Source organism: Myotis daubentonii, chromosome 12, assembly GCF_963259705.1.
Source record: "Myotis daubentonii chromosome 12, mMyoDau2.1, whole genome shotgun sequence".
Lineage (NCBI taxonomy): Eukaryota > Metazoa > Chordata > Mammalia > Chiroptera > Vespertilionidae > Myotis > Myotis daubentonii.
Window position 1 is genome coordinate 64,734,638 of NC_081851.1, and position 26,174 is coordinate 64,760,811.

General features: G+C 39.7%; 1 protein-coding gene across 2 annotated transcripts in view; it reads right to left on the reverse strand.

The window, feature by feature from the left end:
- Positions 1–277: 277 nt before the first annotated feature.
- Positions 278–26,174, reverse strand: part of TTC27 (tetratricopeptide repeat domain 27) — a 100,066-nt gene continuing 74,169 nt past the window's right edge. For both annotated transcript variants that reach the window (XM_059660173.1, XM_059660172.1), the window contains 7 exons: positions 16,724–16,822; positions 14,580–14,632; positions 12,029–12,194; positions 5,888–6,085; positions 4,048–4,159; positions 1,935–2,035; positions 278–507 (listed from right to left, as the gene is read on the reverse strand). In XM_059660173.1, coding sequence (XP_059516156.1) covers positions 385–507; positions 1,935–2,035; positions 4,048–4,159; positions 5,888–6,085; positions 12,029–12,194; positions 14,580–14,632; positions 16,724–16,822 — 852 coding nt within the window. In that variant the 3' untranslated portion in view covers positions 278–384. The remainder of the gene's footprint in view (positions 508–1,934; positions 2,036–4,047; positions 4,160–5,887; positions 6,086–12,028; positions 12,195–14,579; positions 14,633–16,723; positions 16,823–26,174) is intronic.

Below are 26,174 nucleotides of genomic sequence, written 5' to 3' on the forward strand. Positions count from 1 at the left end.
ATAAAGCAGACAATCTAATGATTCCACAAACTTGTAGTGTGTGATTATTTTTTTTTTTTCCTGTTTAGACCAAGTTTTTCCAAAGAATGATCTAATTCATTTTAGGCTGGGAGTAAGCCCTATGTTACAAAAGAAAATTATAATTTTTTTGCTTTTTGCTAAAATACCTCAAGAATAATAAAAAATACTGAATTCAACTAAGCTAAGGAAAACAGGAGACTTTTCACTTAATGTACTTGAGGAAATTCAAATATTGGAATAATCACAAAAACAAGAATGTTAGCCACAAAAGAGAACTTTATGTAAAAATCAGTCTCAGATCCACAGGTGTAAGAGAACAACCCAAAGGCGAAAGCACCTTTTCCAGAACCGCTCCCAGGATAGTCAGTACCGATTTCGAAACTGGTTGCTTAGGTCTTGGAGGTCTAGTACTAGGGTGTCCATAGCTGCTATTTCGTCAGCTAAATCCCCGGAAATTTCTCCACTGGCCACATCTGTAAAAAGTTGCTGCAGCATAAAGAACAAAGCAGAACTATCAAAACAACGAAAATCCTCTTTAAAATAATATAGACAGAGTACAGAACTGAAACTCCTTTGCATAATAATACCGCAACATTATAGCAGCAAGGGCAGTGTTTGTGCGGCTCACCACCCTGGAAAAGTATGAGCTGCAACAGTTAAGGGATGAATGGAAGAAGCACAACGGGCCTGAACTTGTAAATTCAAATGCGTGCTGCCCGTCATAATGGCTGCGTGAATATGATTAGTAAGTTCAGTGTCACAGGATGGTGTTTGGATGAAGGGATATTATTCATCCAAACAAAACAACCCTATTCACTGTGCACACAAACAAAAAATATATTTTAATTCACATTCATATAAATCAGATCCTTTAGGCTAATTACTTGGAAATTAATTAGTTTAGGACTGAGAGGTCACAAAGATGATCAAGATTTGGTAAAAACAAAAGACCCAGCAAAAATAAAATAAAGATGAATGCACCCCCTCCTGCAGCCTATGGGCGTCGGCATGTCCACCGGTTCCACAGCTGCCCTTCTAGTGCCTGCTGGGCCAGGAGCTCGTGATTGGCAGGCTCCTCACCTCCCAGCACTGCCCACAGGTTGCCAAACCTGAGTCACTTGTCTACCTTAACAATGTTTGTCAAATCCACATACAACCTACTTACTATTTTTTCTCTAAATCAATTTTCACACAGTAAGTCTTTTTCAAAGGAAACATTTTACTAGTAGCATTACTGTAAATGAGAAACAGGCTAAATCAGGGGTCCTCAAACGTTTTAAACGGGGCCAGTTCACTATCCCTCAGACCGTTGGAGGGCCGGACTATAGTTTAAAAAAAAAAAAAACTATGAACAAATTCCTATGCACACTGCACATATCTTATTTTGAAGTAAAAAAACAAAACGGGAACAAATACAATATTTGTATTTGCATGTGGCCCGCAGGCCTTAGTTTGAGGACCCCTGGGCTAAATAATCTTCGTGAAACTGTAAGTCTGATGTGTAAGCCAGTTATACTTTTTCTAATATGCATTGAAATAAATATATATTAAAATCCTAAGGTTACTCAAGTGCTACCAGTGGCATATATGCCACACTTTGGGAAAAGTGATAAGAAGAGCATTGTTTTAATTTAATGTAGAGGAAGCATTAAGGGAATTTAATTTACAGAAAGCATTAAGGGCTGGACTGTAAGTATTAATTTCTAAGAGCCCTAACTAAGCCACATTTAGGGTGGTCTAGCCATTGGGCCAATAAAATCCTCATCAGTACAAGTAACTAACTACCTGGGAACTAATATAAAAAATGTGATGTGGGCCTAAAACTAGCCCTGATGTAAAGGAAGATTTAAGAGCATGGGCTGGTACTGCAGCCTTCTCTGTAGGACAGCCGAGTTAAGCCACGTCCGCCTCACCTTTGCTTTAGAAGACAGGCCCCGTAAGTTGAGCCGAGCTGAAGAAAGCACCTGCACAGCCTCTTGGGGACTGGATTTGCTTCCACTGCATTTCACAGCCACTGGAAGAAACACACAGGGAAACATCCATGAAAACTGCTGCTGATCATTCACAGGTAAAAAACAAAAACAAAAAACCTCACAATTACTTAGGAGTTTAAAGTAACGGATTTGAGAAATATTTCTCATGGAAAGTTTTTAATTTGGCAAAAGGATATTATGTGCATAATCCTCCCCTTTGTCTTTCTTTGAGAAGGATAACTTATTGGTAAAAAGAGAATTTTGAGAAAAATAGGTAAATTTTGGTGAATTGCCGATCATTGGGAAGAGACTCTCTGAAACACACACACACACACACACCAGAGACATGATACTCTCAGTGTGACTTCCCCAAGGGACTCACTGCTGATGATAAGAGCCCAAGGAAGTGACATGAGAGATTCACAGCTCGGTTCCTACTGCGATTTCACACTCAGGGTTTACACCCCCATCCGGGAGAAATGATATCAACAACCGATGTGCCTGCACTTGGGATGGAACCGCCACTCCCCATTTGCTGTAACTATCAGTTGTAGAAGAATTTAGAGGACTTTAGGATGAGTTCACAGTCCTTGTGATTCAGTTCTTAACATTGTGGTTTGAACTGTAATCCCAGGGCATCAAAGACCCATAATCAAATCTATATCTATAAAAGGCTAAGTGACCGACCATATGTCCATCCGCCCGACCAGCCGGTACATATGATGCACACTGGCAATTTAAAAATAAACGCTGACTCGCGCATATAAAGCTCTCATTGGCGCCAATCGTACACGCATGTTAAGATCTGTCATTATCAATCGTGAATTTGGTTGTTTTTGTTGACATTCAGAAGCTGAAAGAAAGCGGCAGCAGCAACAGAATACTGGTATGTCTGAAGACCAACAATCAGCATCTGACACTGGCCTCCCATTTAGATTGATTCAAAGACAGTTTCCCATGATGCCAGCATTTGCAATGACTATTAATAAATCACAAGAACAAACTCTAGACAGAGTAGGAATATTCCTACCTGAGCCCGTTTTCGGACATGGTCAGTTATATGTTGCTTTCTCTCAAGTTCGAAGAGTGTGTGATGTTAAAGTTAAAGTTGTAAATACTTCATCATAAGGGAAATTAGTCAAGCACTCTGAAAGTGTTTTTACTCTTAATGTGGTATACAGGGAGATATTAGAATAAGTTTAATCTATCAGTCATTGTTTTTATCAATGTTTTTATATCATGTTTTTATTGTTTTTATACCATGTCTTTGTTGTTGTTATATCATGTTGTTATTGTTTATTTATTAATCAATTTATTATTATTTTCACATACATTTTACTAATTTTCTTTCATCTCTGACACTTCTATTATAGAGAAAGGGTGAATAGTGATATTAAAATATTTCTTCTAATTAATTTTTTTTCAATGCACACGAATCTGTGCACTGGGCTACTAGTATAAATATAAAAATGCATCACCAAATTATTAATGCAAATAATTAAAAACAGCCTTTATCTGGAATATATTTACCACATAGGTATACAACTTTACATATAAGGTTACTTCTCCCCTCAAATATCACCCATTACATTTCTCAAGGCTACTTGGTTATACTTTTTATTTCTTTTATATATGCAACAGCTCTTTGTATAGTGCTCTGAGTTCCAGAAATCTATATATTTTATGAATAAATATTTTCATCTATAAAGGAAGACTATGTATGAGTCAGGAAAGGTTAACAGATATCCTTAATACTATATATCAATGCAAACAGACTGTGACCTGAAGGTTAACTACCATTGTAAGGGTTTTTCGTATCTCTAAAGTTTCTAATACCAGTCACTCATTCAAATGGAATTTAAGCCTCCATCCTGTCTCCTTGTTGCTCGCAAGTGCCTACTACACAGTAGTTGGTCTATAAATGTTTGCTGAATACAACAATTTCAGTACAATTTGAAACTATTTGTAGTGACACTTTACTCTTGACTACTACTTTCTCTTATCAGTAAAATACATTCTAATATGCCATGGATGGCAAACGTTACATCAATACCATGTGCAAGTTCTAAGGCTCTCCGAACCAGTTCCTTAAATGATGCAATATCTTTCTCCCAGCCACTGGACTGTGTGTCACACTTGTAGGCCTTAGACAGATAGTTGAACGCCTGAGGAAAAAAGAACAACAATTCAGAATAACAAACAGAATTCACATTTCAAACTGTTTCCTGGAAGTCGCACGAAACTAACTGCAACTTGAAAACCAGCACCTGTGGGACACAGCACAGTCTCCCTCACTCTCATCAAAGAAGGGGCACGGATGCTCATCCAACAGCAATCAGCATGAAAAGACATCACATGACACTGGACCAAGACACTTCCCTTCAAACAGAAATTTACAAATGCCCAATTTGGAGGTCTACGAAGAGTATACACACTTCCTTAGCATTCGTAGCCATTAGCTTAAGAGACCAGCTAAGAGAAGGAGGTGTGAACTTGGTGAAACTACAGAATTATTGAGAGGTGTGAAAACTCACAAGAAGCAGGGGGTTGGGGGGGGGGGGACGATAAAAACACACATGTAATACCTTAATCACTAAAGAAAATTAAAAAAAAAAACACTAAAAGGGGGGAGACAGAGAGGATGTAGGAATTCACATAATTTGACCCATTAACTTGAAAGTTATAACTGGAATTTAAAATCAGCATAAGCTTAGTATTAGTATTTAATAATTAGTATTTGGTAATTAATATTAATATTGGTACATCCATATATGTATGTGTGCAAATGTGCATGATATGTATCTTTATACTGAAAGAAAAATTACATATTTCTTATTCATTGACATATTTCATTAATTTAACTTAAACAATTGGTTGTCTTTTTAAATTTTTGAGATAAATATTCAATTTGGGTTCTCTCTGATCTAGATAGTCCTCAGTTGACACTTCTACCAAAATCCTGGTACTCTGAGTTCACAGGTCAGTCATGCAGCAAACAATAAAAATAGTGACATGTAAAAAACAAAACAAAAAACTCACAAGAGTTTAAGACACTTCTTTCACAACCTGATTCTTGAGGGAAAGGTCACTGATGAGAGAATTCAGAGTAACCTTAATTCCATATAGACAAGGGAGCAGGGAATTCAAGGAGACTGGGAAGGACAGATGGCAGAAGTGGGTGCGAAAGTGTGAGTATGTGTTCTCCAGGTGACAGGCACTGGGAGAAGCCGGCTGGGTAGGCCGAGGGAGGAGAGAGTGGCTATGGATCCCACAGATGAGCTGTGCTGTGGCTAATTCCAAACTCACGTGGGACCACATTTGATTTGTTGTGGATGTTTGAGAAGAACACAATTGTTCCAAACTTGGAAACTCTGGAGGCCCCTGCAAGGTCTAAGACAGGAGGCCAAAGGCACAACTGGAGTGTAAGTGGTGCCTGTGAGACAGCAGGGCAACCTCCACCAAGCTCTTCTCCAATACATATTCTTATCTATTCCTCCTCTTTTTTCCCTTTCACAGTCCCCATCACAGATTTAAACACCCTTTTGTCCTGGTACCCAATCTACCTTAGTCCTTAGCAATGAGCCTGCAGCAAGGGTACAGAGGACATGATGAGCCAGCTGTTTGCCACAGCTCTGGTAGGTAGGGAAGCTGCTTAGAGAGACCCTTTGGCAGGCAACAGAGAACATTTATGTAAGAAAAATTCATGGACAGAGAAAAGATGAATGCTTACAAGTCTTAACCTGCCCACAATTCAAAGTGCTTATGTTAAAGACTGAATCAAAACTGGAGCGTATTAATCTTATCTTACAAATCATTAAACATTTTCTCCAACCATGAAAAAAGCAGATCCACTAGACATATCTCCAAACAAGAGCCAGGCGTGAAGGACTCACCTTTTCGTTGTCTTCAGGCTTCTCGCTCTGCCCATCCCCATATACTTGGGCGTACAGCCTCCAGATTTCCCCGTCATTTGTCACTCTTGAAGTTACTCTGCCAAACAACTCCTGCAGTTTTCCTTTGAGGCCGGTTGCGACATCTCCGCTGCGATCAGTCATCCCATTAATCACGGCCCTCACTAGGATTTTAAGGACCTTAAAAATGTGCACAGAAGAAACTGGTAAGCTAGAAACAACCAAACAATAAAAAACGAAGGCAACCATCACCTTCATCAACAACGACGACAAACCTCTTGATTAGAAGATCATCCTTACACGTTCCTCTTTAAAATACGTTTTTATTGATTTCAGAGAGAGGAAGGGAAAGGGAGAGAGAGAAACATTGATGAGAGAGAAACATCGATCAGCTGCCTTGTGCACGTCCCCTCCTGGGATCAAGCCCACAATCCGGGCATGTGCCCTTACCAGATCGAACCTGCGACCTCCTGGTGCATGGGACAATGCTCAATCAACCGAGCCACACTGGCTGGGCTCATCCTTACAATTTTTAAAAATAAAGTAAAAGTCAAGCCATCCTGAGTCACTCTGCAGAACGACATGCTGACTACCTCTCTGGTGTCCCTTTTCAGGCCTCCCAGAGGGCTCTTCTTTCCCAGGGCACTGTGCTCAGTGCTCTTTTCTCCTCATCCAGAGTGCTCTCCGAATGACCTGACCCACACCTGTAGCTTCACATATTTTACCAAGTCTACTCTGACAGTGTCGGCACAGCTCCAGCCCAACTCCTCTCCAGAGCTCCATGATGGTGGGCCTCATACCTTCCAGCATGTCCTGTCAACGTCTCACACTCCCTCTACCCAAGAGTGAAACACAGACCCACATCTCTTCCTTAACCAGGTCCTGGCTCTTCCTAAGTGCTGAACGATTCACTGCTAATGCATCTGCATTAGGCATGCGGGGTACCCAGAAAGTATCTCTTGTCCTTCTAACTACCCAGGTCCGCTCACCACTTGTCCACTTCTTGGCTATCTTGCTTTCAATTGTTTACACATTCTATCCCAGATGCTTTGGGTGAGGACAGATGGGCTGAGCCCCAGAGCAGGTTACATATCTGTCATATCTGTATTAGACAACGTGTCTCAAGACAGCTTCCTAGAAGCATAGAAAGTGCCTCTTCAATCATCAACTGCTGTAATGGGGGATCCACTAAAGCATCAACTTGCCCTTGCCCATGGGCCAACAGCACTGGCATCACCCAGGAGCTTGACAGATACCCATCCTGGATGGAGATGTCGATCCACCTGGGACTGAGATTCCGCATTTCTAACAAGCCTGGAGGTGATGCTGATGCTGATGCTCACGGTCTGCAGACACCTTGCTACTGTGAGAAGCAAGGTTCCAAGAGAAGTTGCCCACATCTTTATTCTTACTTTGTACTTCAGGAAGAGGACCATGTTTCATCAGCTTATATCACCAGGGTCTAACACAGAGCCTGGCACACGGCACAGCCTCATTAAATACCTGTGCCTGAAAGAAAGGCTGAATGAACACACCTCTTTCAGAAAGTGTGGCCAACAGACATGCAAGCAGTGTGTCACCTTGCTCATGCGTCTGACCCAGCCATGAGATGTGGCTGAGGATATTAGGCTCCTCTGGACCCTGAACACTTAGGAAGGTGAACTCAGGCTTATGGTCCTAATTATACACAGTGATAAAACTCCACAGGAGAACATTCACTTGTGCTTTTTCTTTGGACAAGGAACATTATCTCTGCCTATAAATTCACATTACAATCTCACATGTGTAGTTAAATCTGAAAGTAACAATACAGAAGAAAATGTGTGAATATGCACCACTTATTTTAAATACTCATTCTGTAAACATTTCAAGAATGAACATGGTTTGAAAGTGATGGCCTATTAAAATAATAATTAACATGTACAAAAGAAGCACACTAAATTAGCAAAATACTTGATTTTTTCTGGGATCTCACTGTTGGTCCAACATCTTCTCCCCTCACTGTAGGCTACATGAGGGGACAATGGAAAGAGGGGGGACTGCATTCTCCCTAAAAAGGAGCATGGTGGTTGTGGTGAGTAGAATAGTGTCCTCCAAATTCCTGTCCATACAGAACCCCAGACTGTGACTTTATTTGGAAATAGGGTCTTTGCAAATATAATTAGACAGGTTGAAGCCATACTAGATTAGGTGGGCCGTAAAGCCAATGACTAGTATTTTTATAAAGGAGCGAGGACACACAGAGACACAGAGGAGGTGGTGAAGAAGTGGGTGAAGAGGGAGGCAGAGACAGAGTGATGCCACCATAAGCCAAGAAATGCCAGAAACCACCGGACGCTGGGAGAACCCTTCAGAGGGAGCAATGACACATCCAACATCTTGATTTTGGATTCTAGCCTTCAGAACTGAATGGAGAGAATAGATTTCTGTCGTATGAAGACACCAAGTTTGTGGTAATTTGTTACAGCAGCCCTAGGAAACTAAGTAGAAAGGCCAAGACAAAATTGAAAACACTGAAATAAACTCTCACCAGGTCACTTACCCGGCTTCTATTAATCACCTTCCAGTTTCAGTGCAGGAAGCTCTACATGAATGGCTGTCACATCACAGCCTGCCCCTACGAAGATTGTGACCTCCAGCACCCCGCTCACTGGTCAGTCATTATTTCCTTACGTGCAGAGATTTTAAATATCAAATCTCTCCTTAATGAAGTATGGCATTGTGTCATGATTAAAAATGTTTCCTCCACCCCAAAGCTTAAAAAAATATTTACCATACTTTCTTTTAGTGTTTTTATGATTTTACTTTTTCAGTAATGATGATAATGACGATGATGACAGCATAGCAACACTTAACACTTGTGCCAGGCACTATACCAAGCCCTTTACATACATTATGTCATATAATCCTCACAACAACCCTGTGAGGCAAGTACTATTCTCATCCCCATTTTATGAAATTAAAGAACAAAGTAGTTGCGGTAACTCGCCCAAGGTCATACGGCTCATGACTGGCAGAGGTAGGCAAAAAGCCCAGGCTGTCTAACCCCAGAATCTATGCTCTTACCTACAACATCATCCTGCTTCTCGAGGCATTTCAATTTAAATATTTAATCCATTTGTGTTTATTTTGGTTTAAGGAGTGACGCAGAGCTTCCATTTTTGGTCCCAAATACGTGGCCAACTATTCCAATACATATTGAATACTCCAATTTTATCCCACAGGTTTAAATGCCATCCTTATTATAACTAAATTCTCACACTTACTTGAGTCTGTTCCTGAATCCTTTTTTCTATCCCATTTAACATTTCATTCCTGTAGCAGATGTTAACTCTTTATATAACAAGGGTATTCTTAGGTTTTTATCTTCCTCTTGGTTACAAATATTTCTGTCACATATTTTTTTAATGAAGTCATAAAAATTCCTTTAGGCTTTCTTTTTTTTTGTTTCAAAGTTTAGAAAATTTGGTTAAGTATCCACTTCTATTCCTAATTTTTCTGAGATGAAACATATTTAGCCCATTTGAAATTCATTTGGCATATCATAAAATACTCTAAGTATATTTTTTTAATCTGGATTCTTAGAGGGATTTCATTGTCATCAGTATAAACAGCCCTGTGCTCTGTCGCATGACTGATGCCCCATAATGACTTCTGCGTCCCTCACCGGCACCTCTAATTCATTTCAGTGATAGAGAACTTTTGTTTCGCTCTCTGTCCTAAGCCTATTTCTCACCTCCTTTATAGCCCAAGCTTGGAGGATGCAGCAAGCAGACAATAATGGCAGGGAACCACCACCAGCCCCTGAAGAGAGCTGACATTTTCTCACACGGAGAAGCAATTCTCATATCAATGCTGAAGAGTCTCCACTAAAAGAAGTGTAACTATCTCCAGCACAAACCTTGAAGTCCTTGGCCAAGTCTCACCAAAATCTTGGCCGAAAGCACAAGGTGTTGGCCTTTGAATCCTGGAGGCCTTCAAAGCAAGAAGGAATCGGTTGCCTTAGGTACAGTTACAAAAGCATCTAGAAGGGCTCGAGGCCAGGCACAGAGCCATTTCCCGCCTCCCCGGCTTGGCTAACCCCCTGCTCCACTTGGATTTCTCCAAAGAACTGGCTCTGTTTCCTGGTCTGATAACCCTGACCCCTGCTCCCCCACACCTTGGTTACCAGAGTGCAATAGGCAGTTAAACACTTTCTTTTTCACTTCTTCAGGAAAAAAAAATCGTAGCGTGTGGAAAAGACACACACAAGCTTTAGGGTAAACAGACCTGACGCCAGACTCCGAGGCTCGGCTTTCCTACCTGTTAACTGTGAGACATCGGCCTGACTGTTCCCGCTGCTGAGCCTCAGACACGGCGCCAGTTAAATGGAGACCATCCTATTCTACAGAGAGTATTTGTGTAAACATGCTCCTCTGTCCCCTTTTCTTTCAGGTAATGCTCAGCCACCACTTGTTTCAGGACTTCAGTTTGTTGGCAACCTGCCCCACCCACATCTACACTACCTCCCTCATCCCCCGAAGAAAAAGCCACACCAAGAACATCTATATAGGAGACATATGTATTTATATGACACTCAAGATTCTATTTATATGACATTCAAGAAAGAGCAAAGTTGAACTGTGGTGACAGAAATCAGAAACTGTGGTGGCTGAGGGGCGGGTGGGGGCTCAGTGACTGGAAGGGGCACGTGAGAACTTCTGTGATGACAATGTTCCTATCTGTTTTGGGGAGTGGTTGCATAAGAGTATGTCCTGGTCAAAACACAGCAAATGTACACTTAAGATCTGTGCATTTTATTACATATAAATCTGACACCAATTTGAAAAAAAGACTCTGTTAGCTATAGTTCACATGCACATTAATATGATGGGGAAATGTGCTTTTTAACATAAATCTTCCCACAGACTTTAAGTCAACACAAGGAGAAACGGGCCTGCCTAAGCATGGTGCCGGCTATGTGACTGGTCAAGTAGTAGAACCTCCCTGGGTCACCAGTGATCTACTGCAAAATGAGGGCTATTCAGTACCCTCCTCAAATACTGTATGTTCTAAAAGGTTACTCATGTAAGTTCTAGGACACAGTGAGCACTCAGTATATGTTAATCCCCTTCCCTTCCACTTATAAACAGCAAATGGGGTATAATAATGCAATATTTCAATTCTTTTCCCCAAGTGCCAAGTTATCAAAGGAGGAAGAAGAGGATGGAAAGGAGGATTGGGGGGGAGGACAGAGAGAGAGAAAAAAGGGGAAAAAAGAACAAATCGACATTAGAATTACCCTGAGGAAAGAAGCATAAATAAATACAAGGACTACAAGGATATTCATGGCATTATTTACAATAGCACAAAACTGAAAAACTGAACAGGAACTAATTATGCAGTTACTTATAATTAGTTTTATGATAGATTAATAAAAATATGTATAATCTAGATATGAACTATTATAGAAAAGCATTTCTGAGCTATACTAATTTATGCATCAGTCAAAATTAAGACAGAGAAAAAAGTCATTACAAATAGTGGGGGGGGGGGAGGGAGAATAATCCGTAGCTAATTTACCCTATGTCTGTATTAAAATGAGTGTGAGTTTACACACACACAAAAATTAAAACAATAATAATCACATCTATAAAGAAGTAGAAAAAGAATAGATAACAAGAATTTTAAAGCAAACTAAAATAGAATGGGGTCCGGTAGTGTCAAACATAAGAATATCAGAGGTTTTTTTTGAAAGACACCTGTTGCTGAACTTAGAGTCAAATTAAGTTAAATTATTTTAGCCAAGATAAAAATATTCCAGACAATCTATCAATCGTCACTGACTAGTTGTCATAAAGTTGATGACAGAAATATGCAATGAAGCTAAATATGACTGAGCCCATCACTAGCCATCAAGACTTTCCCTCAATGATGACTTACCCACTATGAAGTGATCCTGCCCATACCTGCAGAGGAGTAAACACTGCCACCAGCATCCTATGATACTTCTAAAAAGAGCTATTAACAGGGCCTGGTGTAAACTGAAAATTTTCCTGTTTATAATCAAGGAAACAATTTATATCCTTTAATCAAGTATTAGTACCAAACACAAACCAATATAACAAAATATTAATATCCTACCTGAACATCTTTGTATTTGTCTCTTAAGTCCAAGAGCCGGTGATAAGCTTTAATGGCTTCTGAAAATTCCCCAACATCAACGCTAGTGAGAATGTAGTTTTCCCAGATCTGCCAGTGTTCATAGTTGCACTTGAGGGCTTCTTGCAAAGTTCTAAAAGCTTTCACTCTATTGAAGGTCCAAGTTGAAAGAGAACAATATGAATAACCACAGCTAAATAAACCATAGCTACTAGGTAAGTGTATAAAGTATGGATGAGGACTGTCAGTCCTTAATTATTCATGTAATAAGTAGAATTAGAGGCCCAAACCACCTCAAATTTCCCTACAATTTTTTAAAATTTTAAAAGAAGCATGAAATTAAAAACAAACAAACCAACAAACAAAAAACAGGTAGAAATAAAACAAGCATTTGGAAAGAAGTGTGCCCATGTTATCAGTAATTTCCTGGCCTCAGAATTTTTGCAATGAAATTCTTTTTTGGTAAATATGGCTTTTTTAGAAGGAACTTCACTTCAGGATTCACTTATCAAAGCCACATGGTAGGAATACTGCAGGATGAAAGTTGTATAGGAAGACGGAAAGATTTCCCAAGGGACTGGAAGGGACATAATGTCGAGAGGAATCGGATGACACAGAGAAAAGAACTTTAATGAAGAACCTTGTGATGGCAAAGGGATAGACAAGATAGCTTGAAGAGTCACTGTACGGCATGGATAGGATTCTTTTGAGAGGAACAGTAATAATTTAGCCCTGAGTCAAAAATTACTCTTGTCTGCAGTAGCAGCAAAGAAAGAAAAGAATAAAAAGCTAAGAATGAAGGAATGATTTACCTCTGAACTTAAAATCCCACTTTTACACCAAAACCTATTCATGGAGCTGCACGCAGACAAGAAAGCATCAAAAAGAAGTTGAAGCCCTGGCCGGTTCGGCTCAGTGGATAGAGCATCGGCCTGCAGACTCAAGGGTCCCAGGTTCGATTCCGGTCAAGGGCATGTACCTTGGTTGCGGGCACATCCCCAGTGGGGAGTGTGCAGGAGGCAGCTGATCGATGTTTCTCTCTCATCGATGTTTCTAACTACCCTTCTCCCTTCCTCTCTGTAAAGAATCAATAAAATATATTTAAAAAAAAAAAAAAGAAGTTGAGAAACAATGTCTAAAAACTCCTAAGAAATCCTCATGCAAAATTATCAGGGTTACTAGAAAAACCCACTGAGATCATTCTACAACTATGGCGGGGATTTCCCTCGACCCTCGCTTTCAATCAAAAGGGTCTCTAGTGAGTTTTAACACAGTCAGTTGCAATCAAGAACATAATATTATTTTCTGAAGAGAATAGTAGAACAAACAATCCTTTATTTTTGTAGACTGTCATCCAAGAGCAGCGGAAGCATTTCATGATCTCAATGCAATGTGGACTTAATGATATCATTAGAAATATCTTGTGAATCCACAAAGAAAAATTAAATTAAGTTTGAAAATAAGGCGAAATGAAAACAGAAATATATCCATCCTTTAATTCATTCATTGCAGCTCAGGTAACAGCAATCCTGGTCTCTGTCCTTTCCTGGGCTCTCTGTGGCCAATCAACAAGCCCATCTGGTTGTCCCCTTTATAAACTGGCATCTGCCCCTTCTTTTTCCAGCCTAGTTATCTCCTGCCTGGATTGTTACAACAGCTGTCTCCTAACTGGTTTCCCAGCCCGCAGTTTCCTCTCTAGTCAGGCTCATACACTGCCACCAGATAAATCTTCCCCAAAAGCTCTTTCTTCATGAAATTACCCCACTGAAATCTTGGCATCCAATTTCCAACAGAATAGTTTTAACTTGTTAGTCAGATAATCAGAGCATACTGCAACCTGACCCCAAATGACCTTTTCAACCTTATTCTGGAGTCCATAGCTGATTCTCTGTTCCTCTCTCCTCAGGCGTTGCTTTCACTCCTGTTACTCTGCATAGGATCCAATTCCCCTTGGCCGAATGGCTTTCCTCTGTGCCCTCTACTCATTCTTCAAAGTTTAGGTTGGTTCCAATACTCTCTCAGAAGCGTTTCTGAACTCGGGTTGTACACCTCTCTTCTGAGATGTCTGGCACAGAATACATGTTGTACAAATACCACCCACTACATTATAACCCTCTTTGTATTTCTCAGTTAATATTTACCACATACTACCTACATTATTAATCAATTTTTAATAATATGGCATAATATTTTATTTTTTTACACCTACACTCCCTGAAGACATTGGTTCGTATTTCCATTTCTCAATCATGTCTAGTACACAGCAAGTAATCAATAAGAATCTATCAATTGAATTGACCAACTGAAGGCATGCTTGCTTTTCTCATGTAAGGAAGTTTAGGATGTAAAACTTCAGTAGCAAGTAAAGATTTCAAATAATATTTCTTATTTTATTACACATTAAATGTTTTCAAGAAATAAACTACATTTAGAAGTCAAATGCTATAAGGCACAATGCCTCAGTATTCAGTTGAAGAAAATCTCATTCATTTATTTGGAAGCAATGTTCTTCATATTTGTCTGATGTACTTACTTTTGTTTTAATCGGATATAGGAAGTTGATAAATTGTTCCAAGCTTCAGCATTCTGAAATGATAGAGAACCCAGTTATAGACTATTCTCATTCAGGTAAAATAATTGCTACAACCAAAAATATATTTTCCTAGTCCAAGATGTGCTCTTTACAATCACAATTTTCACTAAGGTATGTTTAAAGCTGTATGAGAAAAATGAAGTAAATTAAATGTAACTTTTATAATTTAGCATGAAAAAGTCACAAAAATAGTCAACAAATTGATTAACTATTAAAGTTCTAATTTAGAATTTAGTTAAGATTTTATTTCTACATTTAGATTTACAAAATAGTGGGACAATTTACAACATAATTTATACAACATATAGATTTGCTGCAAACCCAAGGTATTCAGAATATTGTTTTTCCTATCATAAAAGGCTCTGCTATTTTACCATCATCCTTTATCAGATAGAAGAATAAGGGAGTGTGTGTTCCAGTATTATTCCTAAGCATTTCACCAAACACATTTCTCTACCTATTCCTCTATTCAATGACAAAAATAAATTAAAACTTTTATATAAATGTTGATTCAAACAAGAATGATATGAACGTTTGCTCCTCTTTATTCTACATCTTATGAAACACAGAGTATATAATTCTCAATTTCCATACATATGGTTTAAAAATTACAAGGCAATGTGGACCTCTGCTTGCAGACATAGCAGTTAGTACCAGAGTGGACTTATCACCATAAAAAGCTACAAACTGGATAAAACTTTAGAAAACTGTTTTTAAGAAGTTGGACAACAGCCTGGTCACAGGACTGTGATCCCTGAGACAGGGTAAACAACTTAGGTATCTCAACAATCAACCTAGACTTCTAACCAGAGGCACTTCCAGAGAGGCAGAAACCAAACAAAGCAGAGCAAGTCTAGAAGAGTGCAAAGTTCAGGGTTGAAAATTTGGCTGGAATGTGCAGGGTAAAATACCAGGAAAGAGAGATCTGCAGAGAAAATAAGCTCCAGAAATCTCAGTGAGCATCTCATTGAGTCCTTGGCTGAATACTAAGCTGTACATGTGCAGGGCAAAACTTCTTGAGGCCAGGCAGAGAACAACTCCAGAAAGCTGTGAGCTGGACGGAATTCTGGACGTCACACAGTGCTAGGAGTTATTCAAGTTCTAACTAACCAGGTGGAGAATGCTGAAGGCACTGAGCACCCATGGCATTCAGTACTGGCCCAAAAGGTTATATCTTGAGAGAAGGGTGACTGCAACTGCAGAATAAAGCCAACTCCAGACCCATCCTAGCAAAGAGTAAAACTGAGCTGATCCACAAAAGTAAATTAACCAAATGCCAAAATAAAACTCTATCTTCCAATGGAAAACCCAGAAACTGAACAACATAGCATCCACAATAAAAAATTGGTAGACATACATGCAAATAAGCAGGAAAATTTATCAATAGCCAAAGGAAAAATCAGTTAATAGAGATAAACACAGAAATGAAGGAGATGTTGGAATAAGCACACAAGATCTTCAAAGCAGTTGTTATAAACATGATCAAAGATATGAAGAATCATGAACATAGTAAGGGAACATAATTAGAAAATCTCAGCAGAAACATGAAAACTGTAAAAATCAAATGAAAATTTTTGAACTAAAAAAAATACATTATCTGAAATGATGTTTAATTTTTTAAGTTGATATATAATTGATATGTAACACTGTATTCGTTTTAGGTGTATAGCATAATGGTTTAATATATGTAAATATTATGCAATGATCACCACAATTTTAGTTAACATCCATCTTGACACATAGTGTGGTAAGTTTAATGAATAAGTCTTAACAACAGGTTGGACATAAATATAAGAGCTAAAACAATAAAACTCTTAGAAGAAAAGAATTTTTGGCTTTTTTTCCCCATAGTGATGAGAACACAACATGATATCTACGTATCTACCCTGTTTGTAAAAATGTAAGTGCGCAATACAGCATGATTAATGTCACCCAATGTTGTACAGAGGATCTCTAGCACTTATCTTGCATAACTGAAAGTATACACCGATAGGAATTACTGTTTTGAACGCTAGTACAGTTTGAAGAACTTAGAGAATACCCACTTAGAGCTGTAATAAGGGAAGAAGACTAAACAAACTTACATCGGGTTCTAGAGTCACACAACGCTGAAACGCCTTTGCGGACCCTCCGTAGTCTTCCAAGGCCAAATAGGCACAGCCAAGAGAAAACCACACCCCGAGCTGCAAGACCAAAAGTCAGTCATTCAAACACACATTTATAGGCTATAATGTGAACATTTAAGATACTATCAACAAACACTACTGGAAAGAACACAGAGCTATATAATAAATATTTGCCTCACATTTTATAAGGAACATAAATGTATGGAAATTTAGCAAATGGAGATGAATTTTCCAATATAATTTTCAAAGCTAATGACACTGAAAGCAGGTACAATATCACTGCACATCTTTCGCTGAGCAAGACCACTCTGTGTGTTAATCAAACTCCATGAATGCAAGTCCTGAAATTATGTTTGGGATTAATCTAACATTTTTTCTGAGCATCAACTATATAAAAAGTATACAAAGGATCAGCAGATTCACAGCTGGTGAATGAATGTACTACAAACTTAAGGAGAAAAGTTTTTGCTTTCATCTTTAAGACCACAAGGAGTTGCACTGCCTACTCTAACCAAGACTCACACTGTCCTAGCATGTATCTGCTTAGGCATGCCTGAAAATAATGTAGAAAAAGTAGGCTCAGAATCGCAGAATGGAAAGCCTGACTTAAGTCAATAAGAGTTGCAAACACAGAGATTTAGAAAACAGGTAAATGAGGAAGTAGCTATTGAAATGACAAAAGAAATCTTTACTTCGCAGGATTTCCTTAAAATTCAATAGCCTCTATCAAAGGAAAGATAAAATTGATAAGAATTCAATGAAGTTAGTCAGAAATGCAGCTATTAGAGGGGGTTTGCTTTCCTTTCAGATACAGTCAGCACAGCCAGCAGAATGCAGTCCGCTTTCTCGCTGACTTCCAGACCAAGGCAGTGAGCCAGAAGGTGGATTTGGTTGAACACTTCAGGGTGGGAGAGGAAATGAGGTGCTCAGTTATCTGTCCATAGCCTTCCACGGAGGCAGAGTAGGAGGCTACCCCCCATCTTTCCTCCCAGGGAATTCCCACAAAACTTGTTCCAAATGGCTAGTTGAGGCCTGAAAGTTCTTTAAGCAGATAAAGATTTTTAGCCAGTAATTAGAGGTAAGGCTCAGAAAGCAAACATCCTTGGGCAGTTTATAACACTTCGCCTTGAATTCCCAAAAGGCTATAAATAACTCCTATCAGGAATTGTATAGAGAATAGATGTTGTCAGAGGGATAGGTGACAGTTGAGAAAGGGATGGGTGTGTGTTTGGTAGGAGGGCGGAGGAGCAGAGGTAACAGGTTGAAACAAAGTTAGAAATTCACTTTTCTGAATCAAGGGATTTCCAGCAACCTAAAAATTAACTCATTACATTTTGCTTTCGTCTGGTTATTTTTGGAATCAAATGAAAAGAGCTCCAAAGCACCAAACCACATTCACTGAATATGATACAATATTAGAGAGTATAAAATCTGATGCTAACTTATAAAACAACTAGAAACCCGTTGCACGAAGATTCACGTAATAGGCCTTCCTTCCCCTGGCTGCCGGCACTGGTTTTCCTCCAGCACCCAGGACCCAGGCCTTTGGTCCAGCCTGTGGCCTCTTCAGTCTTTAGTCTTCGCTCTGCGCCTGCATATGCAAATTAACCGCCATCTTTGTTGGGTTAATTTGCATAGTTGCTCTGATTGGCTGGTGGGTGTAGCAGAGTGACACCAATTTGCATGTTTCTCTTTTATTAGTGTGGATATACCAAACAAGATCTTCAACTTCTAACCAAGTTGAAAGGGTCAAAATCTGTGTATTTATTCATCAATTATAAGGTATACTTTCCTTTCACTATTTAACACCTCTGAAATAGATGCATCTTTTTTTTAACCTTTTAAAAAATTACTTATTGACTTGAGAGAGAGGGAGGGAATACCAATTTGTTGTTCCACTTATTTATGCATTCATTGGTTGATTCCCATATGTGCATGGCATCTTAATAAGCAATAACTTATAAGAGTTTTATTGGCAGCATTAAAGTGGCACTTAAAATAAATGTGCCTCTTACAACTGATGGCATAGCCAATGAATTATGGTAGCAAGTTTATTTCGAATGAGAGATACCTCATTCTGGGACTAACTCAGAAAATGAGAACTATCCTCAAAATTCTCAAAATGGATGTAACCTTCTTGCTTTCTGCATCAGCAAAGAACAAACTTCCCACAAAACAATTTCACATGTGTTGTTATAAAAAACAGGAAATGCAAATTCAATATGTAAATAAAGAACTTAATATTTCAACCCACCTGAAAAGACAAAGGTTACAAATGTCTAAAATTAGCAATTATCTTATAGCTTCTATCTTATAGCTGGTAATGAGGTTATTATTTAGCTTGAATTTTTTGAAATAAGTCAATGTTTCATAAATCAGGGTCTTAAAATGAAAATAAATTTAATGAAAATCAGGCAGATGACTTAATACATATTCAGGTTCTCTTTTTACTCTTGGTCATTTGTGTTGTTGTTTTAGTTATTTGCATCAGAAGAAAAATCCTAAAATCACCAACTGCTAGATTTTCATATAGTATTGATAACATCTATAATAATAAAAGTGTAATATGCAAATTGACCGAATGGCCAAACAGCAGAACAACTGTCCGGATGACCTTCTGGACAAAGCCAGGGCAGGGCTGCGAAGGCCTACTCTTGCATGAATTTTGTGCATCGGGCCTCTAGTATAATTATAATGAGACTAGAGGCCCGTTGCATGAAGATTTGTGCAAGAGGCCTTCTTTCCCCTGGCTGCCAGCACCAGTTTTCCTCTGGCACCCGGGACCCAGACCTTCACTCTGGCCACCGCCTTCCATCTTCGCTCTGGACACAGTCTTCACTGCGGCTGGAGCCTTCAGTCTTTGCTCCTCGCTCCAGCCAGAGTCTTCAGTCTCTGGCCAGAGCTGCTCCTGTAGCTCCTTCTGCCCCCCACCCTCCCCCTCATAGCTTGATCGCTGCTTCACCTGCAGACCTCGCCGACAAGCTCCTGGGTCCCAGGGGGCTGCCTTGCCTGCTGCCTGGCTTTCCAGTGACTCCTAGGGTCGCACACGGGGGCCTGGATGGTGGCTCCCGGTGTCCCGCCCTGCCTGCAGTATGCAAATTAGCCGCCATCTTTGTTGGAGGTTAATTTCCATATCACGCTGATCAGCCAATGGTACCGATGGTATGGTTAATTACCATGTTTGTCTATTATTAGATAGGATGACTTTTGCACACACCCTATTCTTTAAAATAATGAAATGGCTTTAAAATAAACAAACTCTAGGATCTTCTCACTGCTGTGGCTGAGCTGACCCACTAAACCACAAATAATGCATTCATCCCTTGCTTTTCAATTGAGGGCCTCAGAATTTCGGGGACTAAGGAGAATATTTGCTGCCTCTTTTACTTTTTTTATTTTAAACTGTTGCATAAACTATTATTACCACCCTGCCCCCACAGCCATGATTTATGGCAATACCATCCTTGCTAACGATGAAGGAGAGGAAGGCAGTGAACAGGTGCTGGAAAACTGAGAAGATCAATTTTTTAAGGACCAGGGCATATCAAACCCCCTCCCCCACGCCCTCTTGAGTAGGCGGGTAGACAAAGATGAAACAGAAGAACAGATGACCATGTTTGGTTGGAAGGAAGAGCTGAAAGGCAAACCTCTTATCAAAGGGACTGGGCAAGACAAAGAAAGAGTCATCTGCTAGAGGCTCTGGCTGAGGCTCCTGCAGGGCTTCCTTCGGGCGAACTGCGAGGGCAGCCTGTCATGTCACAGGTGGGGCGATCGTCTCTAATAAGCTGACACTCCGCTTTCTCTCCTGAGCGAACCAATGCAAAACACAAGCGGGCCAACTATTTATTTGAAATGTGATAATATGTATTCTTAAAGAATGACTTTAAATTATTTTAAAAATAATTAACAAAAGAACAGCAATGATTGAGAATATGGTCTCTCTCTGAACTTCCCTCATTAAGTTCCCTAGAGAAACAGTGAAATGGAAAGATGGATGCCTGGGATTCAAGAGGTTCTGTGTAACTGTATGACCTTGGCCTTGTCACTTAACCTCTGAGTCTCAGTTCCCCAACTGATTAACGGAGGTTGGAGTAAACGAAAACTCCAAGGCTCCTTGGGACCCCAGATTCTGAAAACCCAGAGGTGACAGGGTTCAAAGCTACAATAGTGCCATCTAGTGGCAATGTAAGTACACTGGTTATACAAGGAGATTAGAATTAGAATCAGCAGGTTTGAGGAGCTAGAAGGGAATCTGTTCAATTAGAGGCCTTAGAAGTCAATTCAAAAAAGAAAACGAGGCCTAGAAAGGAAGTAATTTGCCCAAAGCCACACAATGGTTCCTGGTTCCTGGTGTGAGCTACGTGTGATGAAGAGAGTGACTGCAATGCTTATGAACCCTCGATAATTAAAGTGGGAATTAAAGCGTGCCACTCAGGGGACTAGGAAATACTAAGCATCACTACACAATGGGTGGATTAGTTTTATAATTAAATGGTTAATTTTTACAAAGGCACTTAGAGCACATCTGCAATAGGTACCATCTGCTTTTATATTACAATTTCCTTTCTTACATTATGAGCCTACTACTCAAAATTCCTTCCTCCTTCAAGGTTTCTGCAGAATGAATAATCAGTTTCTTCACACACTTTTCGCTAATTTTCCTTACAGGGCTGACTGACTGAATTTTTTTGATGTCACAAATAATAAAGTTTAACATGCTTTAATGGAGTCCTAAAGCCAAGCTTCACACTCTTTCTCTCCTTTCTACATCCCTGACACATTCCCATGACCCCAAATGCAGATCAGTTGTTGAATGTGGTTTCATTAAACAGGAAATGACCCAAGCCGAATCCAAGAGTGATAATCAATGTTCTTTGGTAGTAGCTTTTCCTAAAGCGATGCAGCGTGCTCATAGTTTCTTTAAAAAATGTCTACCACCAACTCTTTTGTAACCACATTTCTCATTTACTAAGTCCCAAGTTTTTCCCCCCTAAAAAACACATCTTCACCTACCAGGCTTTTCTCTCTCTCTAAAGGAGTATTTTCCTCTATTGCAGTGCCTTCCTTTAAACCAGGGGTCCTCAAACTACGGCCCTCGGGCCACATGCAAATACAAATATTGTATTTGTTCCCGTTTTGTTTTTTACTTCAAAATAAGATATGTGCAGTGTGCATAGGAATTTGTTCATAGTTTTTGTTTTTTTTTAAACTATAGTCCGGCCCTCCAACGGTCTGAGGGACAGTGAACTGGCCCCCTGTTTAAAAAGTTTGAGGACCCCTGCTTTAAACCAAAGGATCAATGAAATTTTATGCACACATTTTTCTTTTACTAGACAGGCCATTAATTGTTTAATGCTCTCCTCTTATTCCTGTCCTAGATTTGGTTATTCTGGTTATTTGGTTATTCTTACATTTGCCCACTCCCTCCAGAGAATGCACAATGTGAGCTATTATAGGTGCTGGTCTGTCATTTAGGCTACAGAGAAAGAGGCAACAATGATTTTCTACCACCATTATTGCCATACTACTAGGCAGGATGCGAAAACCCCACTATGTAACATCTATGACTGGGAACTTGCTATGAGCCAGGAACTGAGTGCGATACTTTACAGAGCTTAGCTCTAATTTCCCCAGCAGCAAATTGAGAGAGGGATTATAATCTCCACTTTACAAATGAGGACACTGAAGCCCAGAAAATGAAGTGATTCACCTACGTCACATTCCTTGGGATTATGAGGAGTCAGAATCAGGCCTCTGGCAGCGAAGCTCCTGCCCTCTCCCTACCTCCCAGTCACAGCTACGGCCCAGATGTTATCCCAGGGCTTGTATTTCTTGGCAGTTATGCAAGTTAGACCTTAACAGTTTCATTTTTTATTGCTTACCAATATGAGAAATGAGGAACACAAAGGAAAGAATCTCTTTTTTCTCTACATATTATTCACATATGTTCACTCTGTCTTCTCCATTGGAATGTAAGCTCCCATCTCCTTGAGTCTTCCCACCACGACTAATACACGTCCACAACAGAAACCATGGAACTCCATTTCAAATAACATTTTCTTCTTTCAAACACCAAAATGAAAGATAAAGTTAATCCCTACAAATCAAGGGAGAGTATAAGCTCCCTGGGTAATTAAAACCAGGGAGCATTATTGCAGTCTGATCTTACGTAAGAATGGGCTGGGAAGGGCTGTCTCAGTTTCTCTAAAATCCCCTGGTCTTGCAGAAACATACTACTCCCTGTCATGTGCTGGGTCGTCCCAAAACATTGATAATCTTCCTAAAGTTCCCATGAATCCCTTCCTTGGTTTCCTTCTGTCTCTCAGACCAAAACCCTGGAGCATTCTGTTAGAGTCCTATTTCACTGGTACTCTTTCTTCTCCCTTCCTCCAGCTGCTGGGGATGTCCAGGGTTCAGTGTTTTGCCTGGTGTTCTCTTCCAACAGTTTTCTGTAAAGAATCCATTCACTTGCATGGCTTCACCGTACTCTGCAGAGAAGCCCTGGTCTGTAAGCTCTGTGCTGGCCTCACTATGGGCTTCAGGTTTCTATGTCCAGTGAAGTATCTATCAGACAGCTTTAGTTAGATACAGCAACACCTCTTCACAGTCAGCATACAAAATCACAGCACCATCCCATGCAAATATGTATGTTCCCTTCCTCTTGAAATCTCAATCTATCAATAGGGATATTTTCCTTTTTAATAAGAAATTGAGAAAACTGACATCCTCTTGGATTCTCAGTCCTACCAGTTCAAAGATTAAAGCCGAGAAAACTTCCCTTTGTAATGAGGCTTCAACCTGTGCTACCTTTCCATCCTCACTGCTAAAGCACTGGTCGCTCATCCATGACACTCATTCTTTATTTAAACTTCCTGAAGTACTGTTCGTCCTATCACTCACTCTTTAATTCAAAACCACAACAGACTTCCACATCCAGAGGGTTAGATAACCCTGAAGAAAGGCATTTAAGGCTCCCCACCAACGAGCTCTGTCCCTATCATTTCCCGGCGGAAACGCTCTGCTCTCTGCTGATAGGCTGACGCGGCCTAATTCATTCCCACATCCATGCCTGGTACACAGCAGGATCTCGATAACACGTAGTCAGGCAACCACATAATATACTGTTCAAACTGCAATATTTTGCAAGTGAAATGGGACATTAAAAATAATTAAAATTATATGACTTTAAAAAGACTTTATTTATTGGCCAACAAGTTATTGATCAACAAGCTGGTTTTACTATATCAGGGATCTATAAGATCATTACATTTGAAAACTGTTCTCAAAACTAAAATTATTTTTGAAAAATAAAAATACTTTACATTAAAATTAAAAATTTTTAAATGCTGATTACCTGAACATTTAAAACTAACAAAAGGAACATTTATGAAGCTATACATTTGTGACATCTGCACATTTCTGCAATATATTACAGAATTAATGTTTCTTTTTCTTAGGTATTCGTGTATCCTAATCAGTTTCTTGGTCATTCTAATACCATGTCACTGACATGTTTCTGATGAATTTATAAGTGAAAGACAGACAGTACTCTCCAAAGCACGAATGCTGTAAATGGTACACACATCTAACAAATGGCCATAGATGCAGAGATAATGCATTTAAATGGTATTTCTATACCCCTTTGATTTCAGAAAGTCGTTATGATGCACAAGAACCATTCAAATATCACTCTCATTTTGCCTAAATTTTGTTATTAAACCTAATTGCATGGGCATGTGTGAAAAAAGAGGGTGGAATTCAGTTTTCCTGTTTTCCTTTTGTTCCAGGACTTACAGGAGAGAACAGCACATAGGAGCTGTCCTTCTTCAGAAACAGTTCAAACTTGGACCCCAGCTAGGACAAGTCTGCGGTGTCTGCCTCTGCAGTAGTCTGTACAACTGCAGATCAAATGCCTGCACATTCTGGCATGCTCACAGCCTGCCGCAATTGGATCCATATGACACACTGCAAAATACCCTCACATAACATCTGTTTGTACTGCTTTAAACAATTGTCATTTTTTGTCTCACAAAGTAATTAATTCAAAATTATATAATGAGACGGTTAAGTCCTGTCAAGTCCTGCCTTGCAAATTCCCTCACATCCATCCCTTCTTTCCTGTTGCCCCTTCCACACTGGCACTGCCGTGCTAGACTGCTGCTACAGTTTCCTAGCCCTGCCTGCATCGTGCTGCCAAAGCAATATTCCCAAACTACCTCCATGCGCACCACATTCCTTCCTCAAAAACGAAGCCAAACACAAACCAACCCCTCGATGGCCCCTATCTGCCAAATAAGAAGTCACATTTAAGGCCTTTTGTAATCTGGCTCCAGGCTAGCTTTCCCACTGGAACGGCTCTATTCCCTGTGACTCTAAAAAGCCTATTCACTCACCCCTCCGCTCCTCCAGGACACACACACACACATACACACACACCTACCTTCTTTTTCTGTTTCTAGGCTTTGCTCAGACTGTTCACCTACCTGGAATGCTCTCACCCCTGCCCTGGCCTCTTTAAGTACTATTTGTCCTTCAAAGCCAAGTTCAACATCCTCTCCAATGTCTACCAGGGGGCAGAAATATTCTCTTTGGCTTCTATATAACTAGTGCTTTATAAATAATTCACTTGGTATTTCTTTGATGCCTTGTGTAATTGGCCAGTTTTATCTGTGTTCATTTCACTAGACTGTACCAGAGGGTACAAACAGAACTATCTGGTGATCTGTTGCTACTGCTTCATCCTTTGGCTAAATGGTGTGTGCACAGCAATCAATCATATATATTTGACTGAATAATTGGTTAAAAATATTATTTATTCACTCATTCAACAAATATTTATTGACTATCCAATATGTAATAGACGCTGTTATAGCACTACAAAAATACAATTAAAACTCACAGGCAAAAATTTCTGCCTTCATGGGACTTATTTCAGGTGGAGGATACACATAATTTTTTTAATGTAAGCTATACCTAATATTAGAAGGTTCTAAGTGCCATGAGGAAAAATAAAGCAGGGAAGGAAATTAAGGAGTATAAGGAGGAGGTGAAGGCCTCTCTGAGAAAGTGTCATCTGAGCAAAGACTTGAATGAGGCTACGGAGCACGGTAAACAGATACCTAGAAGAACATTCCAGGCAAAGGAAGAGCAAGTGCTGTAACTGTGAGGCAGGGATGTGCCTAAAATATTCAAGGGAGACAAAGAGGCTTTTCCCTGCCACCTGATTTGGAAGATATTTGCTACTCAGAATGAGGCAAGTAAGCATCAGCCTAACCTGTCATGAAAAATGTACTTCTGATGTTTTTTCCATGTAAAAGACATGCTCTGAGTCTACCATGTTCTAAAATGGCCATTTCTGCATACTCACGTTCACAGGAACATTATTCACAATAGTCAAGAGGTTGAAGCA